Source organism: Caretta caretta, chromosome 10 (genome assembly GCF_965140235.1).
Source record: "Caretta caretta isolate rCarCar2 chromosome 10, rCarCar1.hap1, whole genome shotgun sequence".
NCBI classification, from domain to species: Eukaryota; Metazoa; Chordata; order Testudines; family Cheloniidae; genus Caretta; species Caretta caretta.
The window spans coordinates 73,828,656-73,855,033 of record NC_134215.1 but is presented as its reverse complement, the minus strand read 5'-3'; the positions used below and the strand labels follow the sequence as shown (position 1 = coordinate 73,855,033).

Sequence of the window (26,378 nt, the reverse complement as noted above, 5' to 3'; positions counted from 1 at the left end):
TGACAAATGACGAGATGACGTCTCACTGTCAGCCAACAGATGGACTTTAACCTTTGCATCGGGAGCTTCACAAACAATGCAGCTCTATGGTACTTATTCTGACGGAACCAAATAGCAAGAACATAAAATCTTTTCTGGCAATGGCATCAGATTAGAAATGGAGCAGAACAAAACACTAAACCACAACCCTTTTTCAGAAAGGGTGGGGGAGGAATACACAACTAATTTGTTTAGCTCTAATGAAGCTTTGGGGTCTCCTTTTTTCAGTGTCTCGGTTCTTTTTTTCTTAGGACTTGTCTCCATGGGGACAAAGGAGAATTAATCTGAACTAAAGGTGTGCATTTAAATTAAATTAGTTAAACCACATTAAATCCCTGTGTGGACACACTCGTTCAGAATTCAAGTGGATTTAATTCAGTTTAGCTTAATTCTCTTCCAAACTGGGGAAGAGCATGGCTCAGGATTTTGAAATTTATTTTCAATAAGTTGGAAAATGACAGAAAAATGCTCAATGACCTAGAAATAAAGCAAGCATGAACACGTGCTGATTTGCTTCTTGGAGTCTTAAGCAAAAGCCCAATAAAAATAGAGGAAAAAAATGTGACCTCTGAAAAATGATTCTGTTGTGACTTTAAGATTTTGGGGCGCTTTTTTTTTTTAATTAAAGGAAGGGTACTTATTTTAATGTCATTGGTTATTTTAAATAATTTTCACCATACCCATTTTATTTTTAATTAAAATCAGTTTCTCATTTTTTCCTTTTTCAAACTGTGATCCTTCCATGGATTTTACAACCCGTTAAGCAGCTGGCTTGCATTTAAAGTAATTAGTCAGACTGTGCGTGCTAGTCAGCATTGGCCAGGATGAAAGCACACTATATAACCCTTTCTTCCTTCTCCTTGGGGTTTATAACCCCATGGATTGTTAAATATACTTAACTTTCATATTAAAGAGTCATTCATTATCTTCTGCAGTTGTGAGTGAGCATGTGAATGTGGGGGTGTGTGTATATATTATATATATAAGATTACTTCCAAATGCAGGGGGATTTTATCTTCTAAACTGAACAGACAATAAGAGTTCAGGCACAAAAGCACTATGGACCTGCACTATTGAAGTCAAAAAGGAGCTTTGCCTTTGACTTCAACAGGAGTAAGGTTTTGGGCTATATGAAAGACCTTTTTTACCATGCTTTTAGTGGATTATTTTTGAGTAGTATTTTTTCCTAGAAAAGCGGCTTATCCCGTAACACTGAAGGCCATTCACTCAGTATAGGTGGACTAAGTTCACTGGGACTTGAAGTTGCCTAAACAAACAAAAGTATTCTGCACACAGTAACTAGATAGGGTTTAGTTTCCTCAGAAAGAGTTCATAGTGTTTTTAAATGGTTACTGCTGCCCTCTAGCAGCTATTATGAGATTTGCCACATCAACTTTATTTACTAACCCTACACACTTGTTTCACACTTTGAAAAAGTAACAGCAGACCTGGTGTTATTTCAAACTACATATTCATCTTCTAGAGATCAGTTTGCTGGGTATGCAAGGAATTAAAAATATCTGTATTTAGAAATACAAAGATCTATCGGTGCCACAATCCTAAGAACTCAAACAAAGAAAACCATACGGCATGTATCCTAGATCATTTTAATTGTTGTTTTAGGATATTAAATTCCAAATTTTAATATGGAAAAGAAAATGAATTTATTTCTAAAAAATATTTTGCAGACTTATTTTATAGCCATATAGAATCAAGTGTAATTTTTCAGCAAACCCATAGAAATAATATTACTACAGTTGTTTACAATAATGACAAAAAAAATTATAAGATGGATCACTGGTATTTTTGTTTCAAATGAAAAAAAAAAACCAACACTAATACAGAAATAACAAAAATGGAATCAAATATCTACTGGGGGAAGCAGGAAAAAAAATGAAAAAGCTTGTGTACTTTAAAAGCTGTGTGTGTGTTTAGAATGGTTTAGAAGCAAATGCCTCCGGTAAACTATGAAGGAAATTAAACCAGAACACTTTGCCAGTGAAGAGGTGTGTGGAACATATATAAGCTTAGAAATAAGCTTTTAGAAGGAGAATGTGAGTTGACACCTGATAAAAAACAAGGAGGCAGACAAGAGATGTTTTGTAAAATGCACCTTGTAAGCAGCACGCGAGATGTCTTGCAGAAGGTCAGAGCAACCCATGATGCAATAATTAATTAATACTGGTCTTTTTCTGAAGCAAGAAAGCATTAAGTGGCATTAAAAAGAACATGTGCCTTAGCTTCCATGTTCGTTAGTGACGTGGGTAGAGAAAACCATAGGAGGACCAAGAGAATAGATGGTGGGAGTGCACCCAGGAAGTGATGAAGAGCATGGTGCAATATTTACCATAAGGGTAAAGCTTGTGTATGCAGGAAACTGAGCTTTATGTTGGGCCAATCCAAGGCTGTGGAATGAACACTCACAGGAACTAAGGACCATCACAATCCTAACAACCTTCCTTCCGCATCAAGTGCAAAGCACATTTCTTTAAACTTGCCTTTTGTAACGCATTCAGACTGTACATCACACACACACACACACCCTCGCTCCCGCAGACGTTGTGCGCACACAAACTGCACAAATTTACCAAACCAAAACACTACACAATTCTCCCCTGGGGGAAAAGATGAGAGAAAGAACAAACCACATATGACAAATTACGCACATTGCTTGATGTGCTACTGGAAGCTGCTCAAGTACTAGTGATGAGGCTGGTATAAGAAGCTATATGGAATAGAATCTATCTTAGGGTTTCACACTCTGCCCATCACCACAATCTCTGAGCACCTTCTAAAAAGGAGTAACTAAGTTCCTTGTAGAATTAATAGAGTCTTTGGTGCTTCTTTTGGGGTAAAAGCTCTGTGTGGGGTAGGAATTTTGGTTAATTAAACTTTATTAATGTACTTTTTGTTTTTTAAGTTGATTTGTTTCAAAGTTTTTTGGGTAGAATCAGTTGTCAATGTTGTGAGAGTATCATTCTTACGTTGAACTCACAACGCGCTGCTGTGAGCACAGTTAAAGGCTTGGCTACATAGCAAGTTACTGCACGGCAAGCTGGGATGTGCAGCCGCACTCTGGGACCTTCGCGGTGCTGCTGCTGTGTCCTCTTGTGATATTACTATAAAAATTGTTAACAAAGGTCCCAGACGGAGCTATTTATAGTGGCAAATTTTGTGATATGGACACCTGTCCATTGAGAACAACCAACAAGAAAGTTATAGCAACTCACCTCTCTGAAACAATGACTGCTCTGATAAATGCAAAGGGCATCTGGGAGAGAAGAAATGTATGTTCCCAAAGGGAATCGCTCAGCTTCTAAGGCGCATACACCTACACATGCTTGTGCAGGCTGGTTTCTTTTTAGAACCATCTGTAACTGCAGCATAAAATGTATTGCACTGAGCAGATCTCTGAGAAAGTTTATGGAATGTGAGGGCCTTACGTGACAAGCTTTTTCTTTTTTTAACGCAAACACCATATAACAACTTTTAAATGGCCTTCCCATGAGGATTCCACAACTGTATTTTTCATTTGTTTTGTGTATGCCAATTTTCCATGGAGTATATATTAAAAATGTGGAGGATGTCATGAAAACCTTTAAAAAGTGGAAGTAAATCTCAGCTGGCGAAAGATGATGGATTGAGGGCTCCAGAGACTGAAGTCCTCTAATTATACACAAAATAGGCACAATGGAAGCACAAGATTCCCCACTCCCACTTGGGTAATGAGACTCTCATCTTTCATTGAAGGGACCACCACTAGAGATGTGAGGGGAATTCAGTCACCAAGTCCATTCAGCACTTGGCCTCTCTGCAGGGACTGCCAAAAAGCCAGCTAATTAGTGTCAACTGTGATGGTGTCTAGTATGGTTTGGACTCCTGCCCACGTGGAACTCGACTGACACCAACTCAATCCATATAGGGCAGCACAGTCACCTGATTTCATTAGTGTAATGCCTCCCTAACCATGTCAATATCACATGAGGAAGGGAGGATGGATTCTAATGATAAGATCATTCCATAACATCCAGATGGTGTTATTTTATACATTTTTGACAGCACCTTCCATTTAGAGTCTTAATCATTTGGGGTACCTAGCACTCCCATTAGGAAGTTATATTTTCTACAATACAGTGAAACCTGTTTTATGCAACCACCCCAAGGCCCAGGAAATACTTAACACAGGTGTTTTTTTTATTAGAGGGAGAAAAAAATTGTATTGAAAAATTCACAGACTTTAGGGCCAGAAAAGACAATCAAGTCTGACCTCCTGCATAATGCAGGCATTACCTAAGAATGCTTTCATGTGGTTGCCTAAGATAAAGGATGGATTGTTGGAGGCGATTCAGCATAGGTTTGAGATTTTATGTTTTTCTTCCCAAAGCTTGATTGACACTGCTTAACATTTTCTATTAACAGTTCTCGTTTTTAGATGAAACCACTCTGGTCATGTTCTTTCCCCTTGCATGTCCATTTCTCACGATCATGCAAGTGATTGTGTGTACTGGAATGAGTGTATGTGGGAGGCAAAGTTTCAGAGTTACATGCACAAGCACTTACAGAAACCGAATTTGCAGCTGGCACATCCCAGTACTCATAGTGGAAGTTGTTGCATGTTCCAGCACTCAAGGAAGAGAGACAACACAAGGTGATTTACCTGGAAACTTATAACTATCCAACATGGCTCAAATTCCAGATATTTGCAAACTGTTCACAATTAAGTCTTAAAGCAAAATCATTGGGCTAGAAAGTTGCCTAGTAAATCTGAATCATAGATCTGAGGAACTAATGATCTGATTGCAGATACCATGAAAGCAGAGAGAGTCTACATTTAACAGATAACTTATTTACTGTGAACTATTCAGTCTAGCTGTTATGAACACTTGCATTCTAAACAATAGTCTTATTTGCTGACAATGTGCTCAACGACATATTAAAAAACAGCCCCTTCCACTGTGGTCTGGTAATCTGTAATCACATTAATAGCCTGGCACTGGATATCCGAGCATTGTGAAAGTATCACGGTATTTTTTAGTTATGGCCCAGTTTAAAAAGAAATGCTTTAGGTATTCATTTTTTAAAATTTACTTTGTACCAAATGGTGAACCTCAAAGGATCTAGTCAAGTGAATCCCAATCAATCCGCAAAGTCATGAGATGGGCATGTAAGAATATAGAAATAAGCACCTCATGCAGGGGTGAATACTCTCCTGCTCTGCCTGGATTTGGGAAAAAGCGGGGAAGCATGTGAGGAAAACAAACAAACAGATCTGCACACACACTATCTCTAAAGAGATGAAAGAAGACAGATCAAACCACGGAACAACAGGAAGTTATTAGGAACCCACAGAGAGAAAGGAAGAGACTCAAAGTTAATGTTAAAACTGACGCAGAAGTGTAAAAAAAAATCAAGAGTATGTTCATTGGAGACTGGTGTGGAAGAGAGAGAGAGAGAAAGATGGATTTTGTTAGAGTATATGGCCAGAAAAAGACTAAGCCACTCAGTGTACATCATTTCACAGAAAAAAGTTGCAATGATACACAGCATAACCACACAGAGTTTCAGGACAAAAAATACCTTAAGGCTCAAAGCCAGCTACTGGCCTCACCCTAACCACAATATAGAAACTGAATCTCACCAAGAAGAGCTGAGTTTCTGTTTCTTGTTATAGTAGCATATTTGAATGTTTTAACGCTTTACCAATTGTCAATTGAATCCTCAAACAACAGGAGAGAAAGAGACCACTTCATTACAGAAAAGGCACGTGTGACATCACAGTACTGCGAAGTGACACAATTGTACCGTTGCACAAAATGATTCAGAAGGCCAGTAGCATGCACAGTCACAACATATCAGCACTGTGAAGGAGCAGAGCATTTCAGGTCTCATTAGAACGGCTCAGTTTAATAACACAGCACTTGGAAAAAGGACTGTAAGAGTAAAACAAATCAAAAAGGGATTAACTCACTTCTAATTCCAAGAATATCAGACCTGGAAGTCTGTGGGATCAGACATGAAAGGATCAGAGAGACCACCAAAAAAAGTAGTCCACAGAAATGTGCGGGTCCAGCAGCATGTAGAAGGTCAGAGAGAAGAGACATTAAGCTTTTCTGAAACCCAGGAAATTGTAATGGAATGATCTTAACACCCTGGAATCCTGAACAGTTTTCAGCAGCACCCACACTACTTGTAAGTTTGTATATTTCATTAACAAAATGCACTTATGAGGATTTCTTACAATTTATCATACCAAAGTTAAACATTCACAAACATCCATTCACCTCACAATTTAACACATCAACTACTGATAATAAAAACTCCCCAAGACACAAAATTAACCAAACCCTTTGCCACAAAAGCACTTCTACTGGTTAAATAGACAGGACTTGAAACATACCCAGAAAGTCAAAGGGAACCATCAATGCGTGAAAGAATAAACCTATGTTTAACAAATGCTTTCAGCAGTAAAAATGTACAGTTTGGCTCAATCCAGTACAGACACTTGTGCAGATGCACACAATCCAGTATGCAGTTCTTTCATTATGAGAACTACAAACTTATGGATATAAAGCTACTATAGGGAGGATAGACTCAACCTGCACGTGTCATAGTAAGGTGAAATAAACTGATTTGGCCTGCTGCTAAACTGCCTTGTGGTGAGAGCCTATGTAGGTCCCATAGGCTAGATAAGGTGAAATAAGGTCAGTACTTGGTCAATAGACTTCTAGGCTTTAACACAGGCCAGGCTACAGATCTGGCAAAAAGCACTCCAAAAACCTTCATCCTTGTGTCTGTGAATAGCAAGGGGGTTTATGCAGAATCCAGCTGCACTCTTAAATTGGCTACTACTAAACTACCACCTGTCCCCAACAGGAAACCATAGGAGACAGTTGAGTATTAATCAACTAAACAACAGATTGGGCCCTTCCTCTCCTCACTGTTAGCAGGGAGTGACATTGAGCAGAACTCCACAGGCAGAGTATCTGGTGGATGGAAATTTCCCTCCTTCTCCAGGGAATCATCCTCCCTGCAGCAGTTGAGCAAAGAGAGGAAGCACACACACACACCCTAATCTCTATTTTCTTTCCCCCACTGCTTAACCATTTTGTAGAAAGCAGTAGCGTACATACAGAGCTGGGTCAGATTCCAGCTGATTTGAGAAACTGTTCCCCCTGCACCCAAACACAGCAAGTATAAAGGTGGGGGCGGGGAGGAAAGGAAAAAAGGCAAGATTGTCAGGAATGGAAGAGTGAGAGAATAGGTGGGAGAGAAAGCAAAAGGGAGAATGAAGGAGTAAAGAAAGTAACTGGGGAGGAGCACAGGATTAAGGGGATGGGGAATAAGGATGAAGAGGGGGAGCGAAAGAGAACCTGAGGGAATGAGGAAGAAACACAAACCAGAGCAAAAAGGAGAACAGACCCTGGAATTAGGGCTATGAAGAGAAGGGCGAGAAGAAAATGGAGAACAATTAAAAATAGACTGGGGGAGTAGTATACAGTAGAAGGAAAGAAGAGGAGAAAATGAAGGAAACAGGTGAAAGATCATGAAGAAAATCAGATTTGCCCCTGATGTAACTGTGGATTTCACAGGTTGTGGATGGCAGTGAAGTTACACCTGAGATGAATTTAGCCAAGTTTCATCAATTAGTACTTAATAGATGTTAAGAATATAGTTGGTGAGTTCTGAGGAAGTGTGATGGCTGGCGAGGAGCAGTGAATCCATTAAATGCATCTGAAGCTCCCAGCATCAGCCCAGCAGGAGGGAAGATGATCAGCCAGTCTGGGAAGAGCCACCTGAAGAAAAATGTCTATATTCGGTAGGCAATAGTGGCAATTCTGTGATTGTGGGTGGGGCAAGGATAGACTTGCACTCTCATTTTAATCTCTATTAGAACAGCTAGTTCAGAAGTGCTGGCAACTGAATAGGCAGCATGCTTTCCTCTGTTACTTTTGGACAAAAACCACAGCGTAGTGTTAGGAAGGCCTAGGATGCTGGAGGTGATGTCCTTCTGAGGAGATTGGAGGCGGGGGGGGGAGAGAAACACCAGCAGATTTATTGACTCTGGTATCTTGGCTACACACCAACACCAGTAATCTTAAATATTGCGTGCAGATGTGGTCACCCCATCTCAAAAAAGAGATATTGGAATTGGAAAAAATTCAGAAAAGTGCAACAAAAATGATTAGGGGTATGGAACAGCTTCCGTATGAGGTGCGATTAAGAAGACTGGTACTTTTCAGCTTGGAAAAGAGACGACTAAGGGGGGATATGATAGAGGTCTATAAAATCATGACGGTGTGGAGAAAGTAAATAAGGAAGTGTTATTTACTCCTTCTCATAACACAAGAACTAGGGGTCACCATATGAAAATAATAGGCAGCAGGTTTAAAACAAACAAAAAGAAGTATTTTTTTCTACACAACGCACAGTCAATCTGTGGAACTCCTTGCCGGAGGATGTTGTGAAAGTCAACACTATAACAGGGTTCAAAAGAGAACTAGATAAGTTCCTGGAGGATAGGTCCATCAATGGCTATTAGCCAGGATGGTCAGGGATGGTGTCCCTAGCCTCTGTTTGCCAGAAGCTGGGAATACGGGACAGGGAATGGATCACTTGATGATTACCTGTTCTGTTCATTCCCTCTGAGTCATGTGGCATTAGCCACTTTCAGAAGACAGGATACTGGGCTCAATGGACCTTTGGTCTGACCTAGTATGGCCGTTCTTCTGTTCTTAACTTCATCTGTCCCCTGGAGTATTGACCAATTAACATGTTCTTCATTTCTTGCCCTAACTTTTTCTGTAGCACTTGTGTACGCTGTTAACTGCGCCACTTCTGGAATGGAGTGGAATGCAGATGCTGTTTAAGTAGTGGAATGCAATTGGAGGGACTGAGCAGGTTAATTAGTTAATATTTGTAAAGCTTTTGGAGTTCCACCATGGAAGAGTTCCAGGGAAGTGCCCAGTACTATAATTTCATTCTTCCCGAAGTGTATTGCAGCATTTAAAATAGCCACAAGAGGGCACCATTAACACAGTTTTTCATGTCTAGCTATAATATACTCTATCACAGTCCATGACATATTTATCCATTTAAAGAGCTTGTGGATGATCAGTCTGTAAATAAAGATCATAGCGTTTCCCCTCCCCCCAAATAAGTGGCAATTTTTGTACATTGTTATACTGTGCATCTTGAATCACGTTTCCCCAATATGATCACATAATCTTTGAACAAAAATTAACAAATTAAAGTGGTGAGCAATCAAAGAATAATGTTACCAAAATAGATCTAGGTTGACGAATAACTTTTTATGTAAAATTTATAAGTGTTTGTGGTCTTCTTAAATTATATTCCCCAGGATTTAGGACAAGAATACTATAAAACATGTTAAACTAAAATTGGTTGAAATTAGGCCATGCCAACTCTTTCAAACCTTATTGATTTAATATTAACAGCTTTATATATCTTGGGTTTTCTGTGTATGACATACTATTCTCTCTCATATGACCATCCCTGTGTAACAGACAAGAAATCTTAGGCTGAAGCTCATCTTGTGTCACTGGAAAGGAATTTACCCCTAGATTTGCAATAGGATCTCAAATATGAGCAAACCCCTGAGTGGTACAGTCATATTGGGTATTCTTAACATACGAATGCCTCTGACATACTCTCCACTGTGACTGCTATACAGCACAACATTGCTGCAGTTTGCCAGATGATGCTTATCTGCACTTTTTTTGTAAGTTAAGAGCATTTCCAGGCCAACAATGTAAAATCCCAATGAAATGCACCAACCCTGCTTACAAGAGTCCCAGAAGACCTACAGAACCAAAATACTTATTTGCTTATAGCAATATGCCACCACACGAGTAAAGCAGCTAGGGTTGTGGGTTTTAAACCCGTCTGATAGCCGTGTTTAACTGCACTGCTTAGTTAGCTGGGTAGGTTTCTGGTTCCCAAACTTTTCAGGAGCATCAGCTGGCACTCTGGGGGCAAAAATAATAAATAAATCTGAAAGCTTCACATTTTCAGGAGGTCTCTTAGAAGGAAAACCCCCCAGTGATCCATGTGCAGATATGAACCAGGTAACTATATTCAGAACTACCTATCTACACACATGCAAATAAGCTTTTCCACATGCACAGAGAGGTAACTTGAAATCTTTGCCAGAGCAATCAGGAAAGCCTGAGGAGTAATAAATGCACTGAAATCTTTTTGAAGCTTCCCACATCCATTCCAATATAACCAAACTGGCTGAAGTTTATTACATTGTTTTTTAAGACATTTAATGGATTTCACATTCAGACTGATCCATTTCCTAACTGGACATTTTCAGGTGCCCAGTAACTTACATTGTATTCTTTGCCAATAAAAGTGGAATGACCCTGAATATTTACTCTGTCTAATTTAATAGGTTGCATTCTTTTACCTAGACAGAAGCATATACTTACAGCATGGGGCAGAGCAACCCACTTTCTAGGTAAAAAAGGCCAGTGAGAGCACATCATAAAATGTACCATGCCATACACTGGCTCCTTATCAAATACTAGAGCTCCATCTTAGAGTAGGGCCATAGCTATTTCAGGGATTGCCTCTTTGCAACTCCGATGACACAGTGTCCTACCAAGACTTTATGGGCTGACAGATCAACAGTCAGACTCAGTGGCAGGGCACTCTTAGCATCAGGCCTTTAGCTATTAAATTCCCCCATTACTGGAGGGTAGGATGAACCCAGGACTTTCCACCTTTAAGAATACATTTCAAAACCCATCTGTTACCCTAACACAGATGGCTGCAGATTAGCCCAGCTAAATTTCTCAAGAAGAAAAACCTGAGAGTCAAAAGCACCACAATGGCAAAAGTCTGATCATAACTGTGCTTTCAAAGTCGAGGGTTTGTATATAGATATTATAGCAATGTGAAGATAGATGGCCAGATTGGCAGACACTCGTTTTGTACTTCTCTGTATGCAAATACAGGAGGAATTTTAGTGGATTGCACATCTCCCCATGCACGCCCTCGCTAAACCAACAATAATCCATCTTGCCCTGGATTGTCTTTGTGTTGTCACATTACACTGAGCTGAATTGCGCAGTGCCTCACCTAAGACACAGCAAATACAATGTGAGATTAAGACTGCCTTCTCTCTTCTAGGGAAACATTCCTCTGCCCAAATTGCTCATTTGTAGCAAGTAGAGAGTCCTTTCCACACAGCCATCCAACAGCAAGACTTGTTCTGACATATATGGTTTCTAGTGAACCTGGTGACATGCTGTCCTGTCAGAAAACACTTCAACAAAGAGCAGTTCTGTTTAAAAAGTAAAGGATTTAGACTACATAACATCTATTTATTAATATCTTCAGAATGTTAGGAGCTGGCCAGAGAAAGATAACAGTCCCTGGCAAGGAGCTTACCGTCTGGCTAGGACAGTAAAATATAGTGTAGAAAAAACAATGCATCTAGTAATCAGAAAGGAGCCCAACAACAAGCCAGGGCCCATTATAAGAAAGCAAATACATCTTTATAACAGGTCCATGCTTATCCTGTTACTCGTGTACTTTTGCCCTATTGCTCAGTTTCAAGAGAGAAAGTGCTTGCACGTTTGCAATGTAAGAGTATTCAGAGGTTTCTCCATGGACAGAGTGTTATAATTAACACTAGTAATTGTATTTCTGGAGAGGCAAAGAGACCCAGGTCTAAGCTCTTAAAGGAAATGCTCCTGCATACAGTCAAGGACTACGTGCTACTCTCTCAAGCCAGCAGCGACCCAAATTCAAACATTTTCCATAATATTTGAATAATGTCCCACTGACTAACTCATTTCCTCAATGTCTTTCTGACCTTCCTTTCACTAAGCCATAAAACATACACCCCAGGCCTTATTAGGTGAAACTACATAATCCCTACCCTCAGAAGTGAATGCTCCCTACGTTGCAGCCCTCAAGTTTCAAGATCTTTACTAACTTCCTCCCTATAAAACACACATTTTAGACACCATACTTGAAATCACAAAGCAGTTGGTCTTCCCCTTCACTACCACCCACTGGATTTCAAAACATCCTTTGGTTTCCTTTAAGTAAACTAGAATTGAACTGGGTCTTTTGCCAGCAGTAGGAGGAAAGCATGTGCTTTACAAGGTCACGTTGCAACGTGTATAATTCTCAGACCTGGGAAAAGCAGCAATATATATCTGCCCATCCCCTCCCTTGTGTACCTAGGGTGATTATATGACAGGAAATTTAACATTTTGACTGGCAGACTGGAGGCTGGCAGACAGAAGTAGTGCCTGATTCTCCCCGATTGACACCAGAGTAAGTGAGAAGCCAATTGAGTTAGACTGGTTTGGAAAGAAAGTGAAGGGAGAATCAGGACCGTACTTTGTTCTTGGGGTTTTTTTTCCCCCCCAAAAGAGAGTTATCTGCTGTACATCAAAAGGCAGACTCACCGCAGCGATCCCTAATGACCAGGTTCCGGCCTTCTTTCAGGTGTATTGTCAGTAGGTAAGCAAAGGAGCTTGACAAGCTGCTCAAACAGTCATTTCCTTCCTCAAGAGGCTGTGGCAAGGCAAAGAAGCCAGTCATCAGTTTCACCATCTATACAGCTCAGCTCACACACAAAAACATGCTTTCTATTTCTGGAGTGACTTGAAATTCACAGGCCTCATTTCCTCTCCTTATGCAAGAGGAATCCTGGTTACGCATGTCTTGGCGCATGTGCACACACTCACACACAAGCCAACTTTCAAAGGCTTTGTTTTAAAGCCTGTGTCAGAATTACCTATTTTCTTCATTTTAATCATAAATATTGCTGGTCGGGAATTTCCAACAAGACAGAGCTTTGTCGGAAAAAGCTGATTCGGCTAACCCGAAAATTATTTTCCAGAAACATCTTGAGTTTGATGAACTTTTATCAAAGCACAGGCAGAGTTCCAAAAGAAACCTGTCTGGTTTCCCGGCAGCCTGCTTAGGACTTTGGGGCTTCTAGTGTCCACAGCTCCAAAGCAGCCCTGCCATGCAGGCTGCCTCAGCAGCAGACCAATTATTTATTGTCAATTTCAGACAGCAGCTGCCTTGGTCTGGAAGCATAATTCATTTTGAAACAACATGTTTCTGAGCTTCCGAAGCCAAATCCTTTTGGAATTTCTGGTCTGCAGGAAATTTCGAAATACTGAAAATTCCTATGAACTAGAAATCCCGAATTGCAGCCAGCTTTAGTAGTAATTATAACAAACACATAATGCAAATAATGGTAACCAGAACAACATCACAGACATGCACAAGAGATAGAAAAAGGGTAATATAAAGGATGGGCCATAAGCGAGAATGACAAATAATACTGTAGATATGCATTGTACGCTGGTTATGTCCATATTGAGATTTCCAAGTCAGAGTAACATAAAATTATGTTCTTTTCCTCCTACTTTCTTGTACTTTTTACATTCATCTCCACTCAGAGATGTTCATTGCCAATATATAACATTTCTCTGGACATGTTATTTAGATTAAGGTATCTAATATTTTACAGTCTTTCCCTATGTATTTGTGCAGCATTTATCACAATGGGGCCCTGATCTTGGTTGGGAACTCTAGATGTTGCCATAATATAAACCATCATCATCATCCCGACTGTATCTTCAGATAAAACATCTAATTTAGATCACCATTATGGAGGAAGATAATGGAGTTCAGGATGTTAATGGTAAAAGTCCCAGAGTTGAATCCAAATTTTGCAAATACACATTGCGCCCACTGAGCGTGTGTGTACGTTAACAATGCCTTTTTAACATGGCCAGCATGTGTCATAACCCGGTTTGCTTTAGACTGCCTGGAGGATGATGAAAGGTGAACTCAATAGTAAAAGCTTGAGCCCAAATAAACATTGCAATGGCTCTACCCCCATATTCAAATAATATCCCTCAGTCCCAAAATCCACTCCAAGTTTTTCCTACATCTTCCAAGTAGTTGAATACATACCCTGGTGCTTTTTGCAGCACATTTCTCCAAAACAAACAATTTGTTAGGACCAGATTTTTCTCTAAGCAATACAGTTGGAAGGCTCTTTTGTATCCAACCCTTTCTTTTGAAAAGTATTTGAAAAATGTGGCAGCTTGTATGTGAAATCTCATTTGAAAATGATGTTGTTTTCTAGAGTACCTCAGTTCTTTTGACATGTGATTGTCTCACACCACTTCACCCTCCCCTTCCCACACACCAAAAAAAAACAAAAACAAAATATTTTAAGGAAGTTGAAGATTCAGATGTACAGTATTCCCTTTATCTGTAAGGAGCTGAACCCAAATCTAAATTTAACCCACGTTTTCCCAGATAGTCTGCTCAGGATTCAAAACATTTCAAACCCATAAACTTACAATTTGTTCATCAAAAAGTTGAGAGGACATTGAAGATTCTAGATCTATCCCTTCACATGGATGCTGTTAAAAACAAAAATTTAAAAGATGATCAAATAAGCAAAAGAAATATTGGGATTCCCCTCACCTACCACAACAAATATTCTCAGGTCTTAATACTCCATGCAATATGAATCAAACATATAGATGCCCTTAAAACTAAACAGCTCTCTGCCTTTTCAGATGTGGGAGGGGGCAGGCAGTAAACCAAAAAACTAAACAACTATGCATGCTTAAATGTAGCATTAAAAACAGTTGATAAATTAGTGCTTCTGTGGAAGTGACTGTAAAATACATCTTCATTGGCATGGAGGCAGGGTTTGGAAAGGTGAGCCAGTTTCAAGTGTGAGGCTCATAGTACAGATATCCTTTGCCACAAAACATTCATTTGGGCCCTGAACATGGGAAGGGCTGAATACTCCTAACTTCCTATCGGTGCCAGTAGGAGATGAAGGCACTCAGACACTTGAAAGACTCACTGTGTACTGCTCTCCCATTTTACCACAAACTCTGCTTAGAAGACCTCATCTACACATAAAAGTTGTACCACTTTAGCGATACTGGTATAGTTAGCTATACTGGTATAGTTAAAGTGGTACAACCCTTCTAATATGAACCCAGTTATACGGGTATAAATGTATTTATACCAGCATAGCTTATTCACAAGTAAGAAGGAGTATGAACTACGCTAATACAAGATACCTTTACCCTGGTACAACTGCATCCACACTAGCGGCTGTATCAGAATAGCTATAATTGACAGACTTGCATTGGCACTGGTTGGGTGTGGATCAGGCCTAACACAAACACGTCACATGGTATATTGCTATCTTCACTCTCTAGTGGCTGGTCCATACAGAAAAGAAGAGCCTTCTAGTTCTTCCAGCTATTGGAATTAGCTCTTCTGCTCAAATGGTAGAGGCCCATGCTTTCAGTAATGAAGATTCCTGGTTCAAACCCTGCTGATGACTGTGGGGACGAGGGGTAGAGACTGAGAAATTGTTACACTTCCACCAATTTAGTGAATTCCCACTCTGCATTCCAACACTGTCCTAGCGATGCTATACTTATGGATGACAAGATATTTTTTGTCACTGTCCCAATTCCAGGTGCTTAAAAAAAAAAAAGAGCAGGAGCAACATCATACTAGAGATAAGGGGAAGGGAAACGACACTTCAGGTTGAAATTTCTAACTCACCTTCTCAATCCAAAGGCATAGTTTTTTAATGGGGAAATCTTTGTAATATCTCACTGTGTATTTTAGTTTGGAGATCTCTAAGCTTGGGGAGGGAGAAAGAAGAAATCAAACTAAAAACTTAGAAATTCAAATAACACCGCCATTTAAATTTTAAAACTTCATACTTGGCATGTGATGTACATAACTCTTCAATCTTTAACTTGGTAAAACATGTTTCCCTCATGAATGAGACAACGGTGGTCAAGGAGATGGGGGGGGGAAAGAAAACACGTTCTGCGCCATTTTCTTTTATGATTGAATAAAATGCTGTCTGGTCCTTCTGCGCAGATGGGAAAAGAGGTGGCATGGAGGGAAGGACAGGGTGCAACCTCTGCAGCCAAAGCTTGACTCCTCCAAACCCTAGAGTTTGCATCTGCAAGTGTTTAATGGGTAAGTCAACACTGCACAAATCTTACGACCGCGTGTAGAGCGCTTACCTGTGCTTGGGGGTGTGCAGTGTATAAATAGCACCTTAGAGTACGTACCTTATACAGCTCTACACACATCCAAGCAGTGCATCCCCCGTCTACACTGCTGTTTTTAGCAGTGTAGCATCCCGCTGCCTGTCTGCCACCAGAACCTTTTCCAGGCTCCGGCAGCAGGGAAAGCCCCTGGCAGGGGGTAGGCAGAGGGGAAAGGCTCCATGGGTGGGCAGCTGCTCAGCCTTTCTCCACTGCAAGAAAAGACTCCCACAGCTGGGAAAGGCTCTAGCAGAGGGGAGGTAGTGGGAAGAGGTGCTGGCAGCTCCCTGCTTATGGTGCCTCTACCCTGCTGCCTCCTCCCTGCCAGAGACTTTCCCAGCCGTCACATGTAGCTACACATTGCAATGTGGATGCAGCCTGCTTTCACTGAGGCAGGTAGCGACATGTACCTTACATGCCGCCGCCAGTGGTGTGCAGTGTAAACACACCTTAGGAGCACTCCATGCAGGGGCACTGGAACCCGGGGAGGGGGGGCGCGCACGGGTCCATGGCCCCATCACTTTTTACCAGCCATAAGGACAAGTGATGGGGTGAGGAGAGCGGGGCCTTGGGGGAAAAGGCAGTGCTGGGGCAAGGGCTTGGGGAGAAGGGCCTCAGGGGAAGGGGCAGTGTGGCGGAGGGGCCATAGTTCAGGCACCAGTGGGCCCCCCCACACACACACACTTTTAGCAGGCTTCCGCTGCTTCTGACTTCATGCATTGAGCCATGGATAGGCTATCTGTAGGGGTAAAAGTGGACATCTGGGTCAGGATACCCCAGATAACACTATGGCCACTGGTACAGGTCCCTGCTCAGATTTCTTCTGCTCTTAGGAGGCATAACATAGAGGGCAGCTGTACTGGTTTCATGCAGGATGATCACATTGGTCAGAATTTCAGCATAGATTAATGCTAAGAAGGATGATATCCCTCTCCTAAACACACCACACACACACAAACGACCCAGAATTCTCTCTCTCTCTCGCTCACTCACACACAGCCCAGAAATCAGTTTTCAAGTGCTGTCATCATTATTTATTATTTGCATGTTGATGGAGCATAGAGGCACGATCAGGGCCCTGTTGTGTTAAGCACTGTACAAACATAATAAAAAGACTAGCTCCTGCCCCAGGCACCTTTCAATCATACAGATACTGATACACTGAATAAATGCAAATGTAGTTATACTTCAAAACTTAAATCACTCCAGTTTTCTTTTTTAATTTTCAAAAAATAAATTGCATTTAAAAAACTACATAATGCCACATTACAACTGACATTTTATCTGCATGATAGGCAGGAAATTTAAAGTTATGGTTCCCACTATAACCATAACTTGGCCACATTGCAAACACATATTAAACTCAGCAAAATTATCATCAGATAATGCAACATAAGAGACTCTCTACATGAAACGGCTGAGTTACAGTTGCTTGGGGACCTTTAATTTTGAATTTTCTGACTAGCGTGCGTAAAATCTCAATTGTGTTGCCTTAAACAGAGTATTTCTAGCAGTCTGAGGCTTTTAAGGAATTTCTGTCAAGTACCATCAACTGTACTGATAATAGTCTGGCTCTACATCTTTGCTATAAACTGCATAAATGGAAGAGCAAAGAACATTGCAGAAAAGTGAAATGAAAAATATTTGTCTCTTTGCTGCCTGCATACCATTTATGATAAACCACTTACCCCAAAATTATTAAGTCAACCTTTATTTTTTCCTCGTACATTTTGCATCCTACCTTTGGAACAAAGTTATAGTTTTCAGATAATGAAACTAGTTATAATTTGGTTTCCATATAGTCCTATTATTCTAGTAAATCTAATTTCACTGAGACTCTTGAATATGCATGCCTAAAAACATGGCATTGACTCCTTGGTGTTATACAACAACAATGCAGCTAAGTTAGTTTTTGCAATTAAAATTGAGCAACATCAATATTTAGTCTTTTTTTCCAAAATGGAAATTTTTTTATTATATATAAAGAGGTTAACAGAAATGGGGAAAAGTCATGAAAATTTTCATATTTACATTTTTGGTCCAAATTTCATTTGGTCAGAATGTCCCACAATAGGAGATATGCAAACCCTGATTCTGATCTGATCAATAGTGAAGCCAGGAGCAACTTCTTTGAAGTCAATGGAGTTACACTGAGGTAAGAGAGACTCAGGTTCACAGCTTGGAGAATTCTTTTTTTTTTTTTTTTTTTTTTTTTAAGGATTTAGACTGAAAGTGCAAAATGAGAAGAGATACATAGGGAGCCAAATCTGGATCAGAGAAAACTTCTGTTAAATCAGGTGCTCAAGGTCACAAGGAGAATTTTGCCCAAATAAGGTTTGCAGAATTTGACCTCCCAGGCCTGCTGATGGGGGTGGGGGGGGTGGCAAAGGGGGCAATTACCCTGGGGCCCAGAATTGCTGTCGGTGGGCCTGTGACCTCCTATACTTGAACTGTAAAATCAGCATCATTCACATAGCTAATGTTTCTTAGTCATTCACCTTATAAACCGGAATATAAAGCGCTGTCCAATTCCTGCTCAAATGTAGGAAGAGATTTTCCCTCTATCATTGTTATTTGTATTCTGGTAGTATCCAGAGGCCCTAATCAGGATTGAAGTCCTACTGTGCTTGTTGCTGTAGAGACACACAGCAAGACAGTCCCTATCCCCAAAGACCTTACAATCTCCATCTTCTCTGACCTTATCTGGAGGGACAGTTGAGATACAAGCAGGCAATGGGATAGGACCCAGGTCGTTAGTGACCTACTGTAAAGTTGTTACTAGTTATGACTTGGTGGTCTTAGTCCATTTACCATGCCAAAGTATCCATGTCTCAAAAGAAACCCCAACAACTGCATTAATTGGCACCCTTGTGGGTGTCTCAGCAGAGAGGCCAGGGATTAAATGGGTTATTAAACTCAAGCTTCTCTTTCATCCTTAGAGGTCATCCCTCCAAATCAGAGTTGAGGGACACTGGTGTGTGCAGGAAGGCTACACGGCTGCTGCTGCTTGTGATATACCTGTTCCGTGGATAAACTGGCCTTCCATCTTTAGGGTTGTCAAACTGCCACCCTTCTCCAGTGTATAATGAGTATAACGACATTTCAGCGGGCACCTAATAAATGTGATCACTCATCAAAGCCTATCCTCCTTGCATTAGGCCAAATTCTGCTGTCATTTAAACTGGTGTAAATCCGGAGTCACTCCACTGCAGTCCCTGAAATTACTACAATGGAGTGAATGTCAGCAGGATGGAGCCCAGTATTTTGTTTCATTTACCATTTTAAATAAGCTAACAAAATAAGACACACAGAGGAAACACTTCTGTGATCCATTCACTGGTAAATATTGGGTGCCCAAAATGCAAGGATAAAAATATTCATTATATATTATGGAAAACTTAAAAAGGCACTTTAGCCAGGCTGTAGGCACTACTGACATCTATTTAAAAGGGTAAGACATAACACAGAGAGCCACCACCAGATAGTGACAATAGATGGCTAGCCCCCAAGCAAAAGAAAATTCACACTGAAGAATCATCCATTCTCCCCCAAATATCATCTCTCTAGCAACACTTCAGTTTTCAAAAGACCTAGAGAAAAGAGGAGCCTTGCAAGGTCTTCTGAAGGTCACCAAGACAGGGCAGCAAATTCCAAAGCAGGGGGGTACTCAGAGAATGCTTTTCTAGCAGCTCCTTTTCTCTTTGATCATAGTAAGAGATACATAATTTTATAGACTGGGTGCCTTTTTTTTTTTTTTTTTGCAGCAACTCTGAAATGCCTGAATGAGTGGGGTTGAGGCAAGATCCCGTGCGCCCTGACCCCATTCCCCGGCAGAAGCACCGGGCAGGGGGGTCAGAGCAGGTGGGGGCACCCATTTTTCTGGGGGCCCCAACTGGCTGGGGCTCCTGAGCATGCTCCCTTGACCCAGTGGCAGGTGGGTGAGCAAGTGGGTGACCCATCAGCAACAGAGGAATGCTCAAAAAAGGTAGACCTGCCCTTGGGGAGTCAGGCCCGGTGCAGGGTGGTGGGAGGGAGCCGTTGCTGCTGGAGAGCAGTGTCTCTTCTCAGAGCTGGGTGAGCGCCTGGGGCGCCCCTGCCCAGAGTGTCCATCGCCCCTTGCAAGGAAGCCTGGAGGGGGTGGGTGGGAGGCAGCCCCAAACCCTCCTCCTGCCCCCCCCCATCATTTCCCACCCACCAAAAGTCAGGGCCCACCCAAGTGTCCCGTCCTGGCTATGCCACTGGGCCACCCACCCCAAAACAGGGAGAGGACAGCCCCCTCAGTCCAGTTCTGGGGAGGAACCCTCCCCCATGCTCCCAGGGATCCTGCACTTGGTACTGGGCCCCACAGAAATATACTGACAAACCGGGGGAAATTCAGAGAAGACCACACGACAGCACCAGGGGATGGTAGGGCTGATTTATGGTGAGAACTGCATCACAGCATCTGATCCAAAGACTGGGGTCGTCAAAGACTTTGGCTTTGGATCAGACCCTCGCTTTCTGTTTGTGTGAGGCCCGATTTTTTCTGGGTGTCAATGGCCCCCGATAGAAAAAAAGATTCCCCACCCCTGTTTTAGAGCATAAGAATAGGGCTGGCCTTAGGGAAAATGGCACCCTGGGCAAGCTTTTATTTTGGTGCCCCCCCCATCACTCCTGGCTCCTTGGTCTCCCTGGGATTCCCCCCCGCCCCATTGCCTCTGGGCCCCACTGCCTCCCCCAGTGTTTAATTTGAAATGAAAAAGAGATGCCAGAGCTCAGCCCTGGCACAAATTAATCACTGGCAGGGCAGCCTGATATTGGCGGGTACTAGCCGGGCACCCAGCTCTGAAGGCAACACCACCGCCAGCAGTGGCGGCATATAATAAGCGTGGCGTGGTATATGGTATATTGCCACCCTTCTGCGCCACTGCTGTGACTTGTGGTGCCTGATGCTCAGCATGTGCCTCAAGGCGGGCTTTGCACCATCACACTGGGGTTGCATCTTACCAGAGCCCATGGCCCTGTTGCAGCCCTCTGGCCACTCCTGGCTCACCCGGAGCACCATTTCGGATTTTGGGGTTCCTTCCCCACTCTGAACTCTAGGGTACAGATGTGGGGACCTGCATGAAAGACCCCCTAAGCTTATTCTTACCAGCTTAGGTTAAAAACTTCCTCAAGGTACAGACTTTGCCTTGTCTTTGAACCCTATGCTGCCACCACCAAGCGTGTTAAACAAAGAACAGAAAAGAGCCTACTGGGAGACGTCTTCCCCCAAAAATATCCCCCCAAGCCCTACACCCCCTTTCCTGGGGAAGGCTTGATAAAAATCCTCACCAATTTGTACAGGTGAACACAGACCCAAACCCTTGGATCTTAAGACAATGAAAAAGCAATCAGGTTCTTAAAAGAAGACTTTTCTTTAAAGAAAAGGTAAAAGAATCACCTCTGTAAAATCAGGATGGTAAATACCTTACAGGGTAATCAGATTCAAAACGTAGAGAATCCCTCTAGGCAAAACCTTAAGTTACAAAAAGACACAAAAACAGGAATATACATTCCATTCAGCACAGCTATTTTACCAGCCATTAAACAAAAGAAATATAACACATTTCTAGCTAGATTACTTACTAACTTTTTACAGGAGTTCTGAGTTGCATTTCTGATCTGTTCCCAGCAAAAGCATCACACAGACAGACAGACCGACCCTTTGTTTCCTCCCCCCCGCCCCCCAGCTTTGAAAGTATCTTCTCTCCTCATTGTCATTTTGGTCAGGTGCCAGCAAGGTTATCTTAGCTTCTTAACCCTTTACAGGTGAAAGGGTTTTGCCTCTGGCCAGGAGGGATTTTATAGTTCTGTATACAGAAAGGTGGTTACCCTTCCCTTTATATTTATGACAGGGGGGCTCGGAGGAAACTTTAGCCATGATTCCATGGACTACTTGGGCACCTGAAAACTCTAGGGTTTTTGCCGATAATAATTTAGGAATTAGCTGACAGGAGCACTGTATCTAATTGTTATATAAAGAAAAAAATATATATATACAAACTCCAATTAAAGCCATGTTTAAAGTTTATATGTAAATTTAGAACAAAAAGGAGATAATACAGCAAGTTATTCCCAATCCCAAACCTTGAGGTATCAGTTCTAGAGCTTTAACACAGATATCAGAAACACAAGTTTGATACTTTGTACACTATCTTTAGTACAGATAAACAAACATTAATAAAATCTGCTTACTTTCTCTAACAGACACACTCTGTATTATTCCCATTATCTACTCTATTTTAGTCAATTGTCTTAAACTAAAAACATAATTTTAACATATGTGATTAAGTTTTTTTCTTGTTTATGAAGAAAGGGAATTTATTTTTCTAAATTATTTTGGCATTTATGTTTACTGATCACAATCATGTATGTGACTCACATAATTGCTATTGGTATCATAGTTGGAACTACATTTATTTTCATGCAAATTTTAAGTTATTTTACAGATAGAACTAAAAATACATTTGAAAATAAGTGACCTTCATCTGCCCAGTGTCTAAAGTTATGTGTTAGCTAATGGACTTTTAAACTGGCACTGCTAAAGTTCGTACAAGATAAAGTTACATTGTAGGAAAATATTATTATTTGATTGTCATTATTTAAAGTAGTACAAAGTACAATATGATAATAAAATTAATAATGATAATTACTCCAGCCAGGACAGGTTAGGCATTTTAGAACTCACTATTCAGTTATAACAGTAAATATATCCCTCATATATATCAGAAGTCATTACAACTTTATAGTGCAATTATAAAATGTCTTGGTTATACCATTTCCCCAACTTCTCTAATGTAAACCACCCCTAAATTGTGATATCTACATCAGGGAAAAATCAGGGATTTTGTCACTGTTTGGGATTGTGGGACTGGATGTTTCGGCTAGAATGAACAGCAGTGAAACAGCTAACGATATAGTTATTTACAATAAATGGAGTAGTTCTCATCTCTCCAAGTTATCGTTTAACGGACAGATTTCAGGAACACAGCACTGCATTGGTTTAGTACTTGTCTTACACTTGGAAACTTATCTCTGCAACCATAAGGGACAGATTTTTTTGTTTGTTTGTTTTAAATTGAAAGCTTAAGTTCTGGAGAACATTTCTGTGGCCTGGGTTGGATTCTGTGGCTGCAGAACATTTAGCGCCCTGGCAATGGACAGGGAACAGCCCTAAGGAACTGTCACAATGTCAGCTACAATGATTTTTAACTGCAAGCTTGGCAACCATTTGGATGGGGGCTAAACCACATTCTAGACTAAACCAGTAACTAGACGAGGTCACTACCAAGGCTAGAGCAGTAGACCAGATTCACTCCCGGGGACAATGGGATTCACTCCCGGGTACAAGGCCCCAAGAGTAGGAAACACCAGAAAGGGGCAAGTGGGATGGCAGGAGGAACAGCTTTTTCTGTAGATGAATCCCTCCTGGCATATAGGATACTTGAGGGCAGGGGTTCATTGAGGTGTGTTTTACACTTTCTGCATCAGCTTGTGTGAATATGGCCCCCACTTTTGAAACATGAGCCACTACACTAAACATCTGTTTAGCAAGATACGGGTATGGCCCAGGTTTCTTCGCTCTATTTGAATCTCACTGTAGACAGCAAATACCACTTTGACTCAAAAGAAAATGGAGCTTAAATGGTGCAGGAGGACAGCAATGGAACAGGTCAGTAAGTAGTATTAATGACACATATTGTAAAGACACACACACATAGGCAAGTGGTGATGCTAGTCAGGACTGAATAACCCTGGCAGAGATACACTGACAAAGTTCACATGCCTCCTGCAATCAGTGGTAGTCTCTCATTTCCATGAGTATTAAATGGGAGTGTTAGAAAACCCTTTTGTCTGTGCTTTTAACCAGATTGATCATCCTGTAATGAAAACCTGAATGAAATTCCTGAGCAGAATCCAACAAGTTCACTGTACGCCATCGAGTTATTTCAGTTAGCTCATATTTCAGGCAGAGTTTACCTTGCTCTCCCTCCCACTCTACTATTCAATCTGGTTTGGGTGGGTCTTTGCTATCTGATGAAACCAGTATATTATGATAACAAAGAAAGTATTACACCAAATGTTTCAGAGAGCAACATATTTTGAAGGTCAGAAGCCTACAAACGCTTTTGAATCAAGGGATCATTCTTTTGAGAACCTTCAAAAATTTGCCTTTAAAAGTATCCTGCACTTGCCAAAGCCAGATGCTAGAACAATGTTCCAATGTGGCATTTAGAACTTTCCAGTATATGAAAGGGAAAATTTGGAATAGGATTTATTCTCAAGTTATATACGTTAATTTTTACTGACCTAAAAATTTATTTTTAGCCTTTCTTCATCCCTTCATAACCAACCCAGATAAAGGACAGAATGCAAACTCTGACATGGTTACTTACCCTGGCTTATCCAAAAGCCCCTTACCTCAGTCATTTCTTCTGTCAGATTACCACTCAGGCGAGCTCTCTGAAGCAATGCTAAGAGGTCAATGCTGGATTTCCGCCTGGGTTCTGATCCACACATGACTTCCGTTTCTGTTTCAGTTATGTTGATCTCCGTGTGCACAGCCTCCTGCTGTCTCCATTGCAGGTCCTCTCCTGCCCGTTTCAAAGAAGTGCTGCTGCTCTTGAGAGACATGACCGAGCTGGAAAGAGTGCTGGGGATAAAGGTGGACAGGGCCTGGGAACCTGAATAAGTAGTTTCTTCGCCTGTGAAAGACTCACTCTCCAGTATGTCGGGCACAGATACGCTGAGGCGTCGGTCCAAGGAATGCCTTTGCCTTCTAGCCACCATTTTTCTAGAGCTTTTCTTTATCATCTTTATGTTGAAGTTTTGTAACAAAGGCCTGGTTTTCTGTTTCAGGGATCCCCAGACAGAGGATCTATCCAAATCCATAGCTGCAACAGGGATGTCACCAGCTCCTTGGCATTGTTGGTTTTGAATGGACTTCAGTAATTCATAAGGTCACTAAAAAGAATGTGAGAAGAATAAAAGCCAAATCGTTAAAGTGAACAGCAGTTCTGGATTATGGCTCATGATGTCTCACCCACAGACCTTCAGTCCATTTCTAACAAGTAAGAGGAAAGCATACTGTGTTATTAGAAGGGAATGAGCAGTAGAAAGTGTGCCCTATGCTAAGGAATGATGGTTAAGATTATGTGAGGCCCATTTCCTTTAGGATCATCAGAAGTGGGCCATTTCCACTCTTTCCCCTTTCTGAAACCTGATATTGTGGGTTATCAAACTTTATGAATTAAAATATTCAACTTGACAACTGCTAGAGTTACTAGGAGTCCTTGTGGCACCTTAGAGACTAACAAATTTATTTGGGCATAAGCTTTTGTGGGCTAAAACCCACTTCATCAGATGCATGGAGTGAACAACACAGAAAGCAGTATAAATATTACAGCACATGAAAAGATGGGAGTTGCCTACCAAGTGGGGGGGTCAGTGCTAACAAGACCAATGCAATCAAGGTGGACGTTGCCCATTTTCAACAGTTGACAAGAAGGTGCGAGTATCCGCAGAGGGGAAAATTACTTTTTGTAGTGACCCATCCACTCCCAGTCTTTATTCAGGCCTAATTTAATGGTGTCCCATTTGCAAATTAATTCCAGTTCTGCAATTTCTCACTGGAGTCTGTTTTTGAAGGTTTTTTTGTTGAAGAATTTGCCACTTTTAAGTCTGTTATTGAGTGTCCAGAGAGATTGAAGTGTTCTCCTACTGGTTTTTTAAAATGTTGCAATTCTTGATGTCTGATTTGTGTCCATTTATTCTTTTGCATAGAGACTGTCCGGTTTGGCCAACATACATGGCAGAGGGGTATTCCTGGCACATGATGGCATATATCACATTGGTAGATGTGCAGGTGAACGAGCCCCTGATGGTCATCCTTCAGGATAGGTTGCAGATCCTTGATGCACTGGAAAGCAGATAGTATACCCCTGGTCGGGGTTCTAGGGGTGTGTCTGTGTAGATTTGTTCCTATGCTTCTTCAGGGAGTTTCTTGAGTAGATGATGTAGTTTCTTTTGGTAGCCCTCAGTGGGATCAGGCTGTAGAATGTGGTGTCAGGCTGCTAGGCAACTCTCTCTGGTTCATATTCCGACCTATTCATGCTGACTACAGCACCTCCTTGGTCAGCCTTCTTTATTATAATGTCAAAGTTGTTTGAGGCAATACCCACCTGCTGAAGTGAGGAAACAGACTGAAAGAGC

At 41.3% G+C, this 26,378-nt stretch overlaps 1 protein-coding gene across 5 annotated transcripts in view; it reads right to left on the bottom strand.

Annotated features, from left to right (window-relative positions):
• The window catches only part of MCTP2 (multiple C2 and transmembrane domain containing 2), a 162,956-nt gene that overhangs the window by 107,574 nt on the left and 29,004 nt on the right, over positions 1-26,378 (bottom strand). For all 5 annotated transcript variants that reach the window (XR_012670295.1, XM_048867608.2, XM_075133195.1 and 2 more), the window contains exons 2-4: positions 24,588-25,130; positions 14,409-14,471; positions 12,486-12,594 (exon numbers count right to left, since the gene is read on the bottom strand). Coding sequence is in view for 4 of the 5 variants with exons in the window: in XM_048867608.2 (XP_048723565.1) it covers positions 12,486-12,594; positions 14,409-14,471; positions 24,588-25,058 (643 nt within the window). In the remaining variant the exon portion in view is untranslated. The remainder of the gene's footprint in view (positions 1-12,485; positions 12,595-14,408; positions 14,472-24,587; positions 25,131-26,378) is intronic.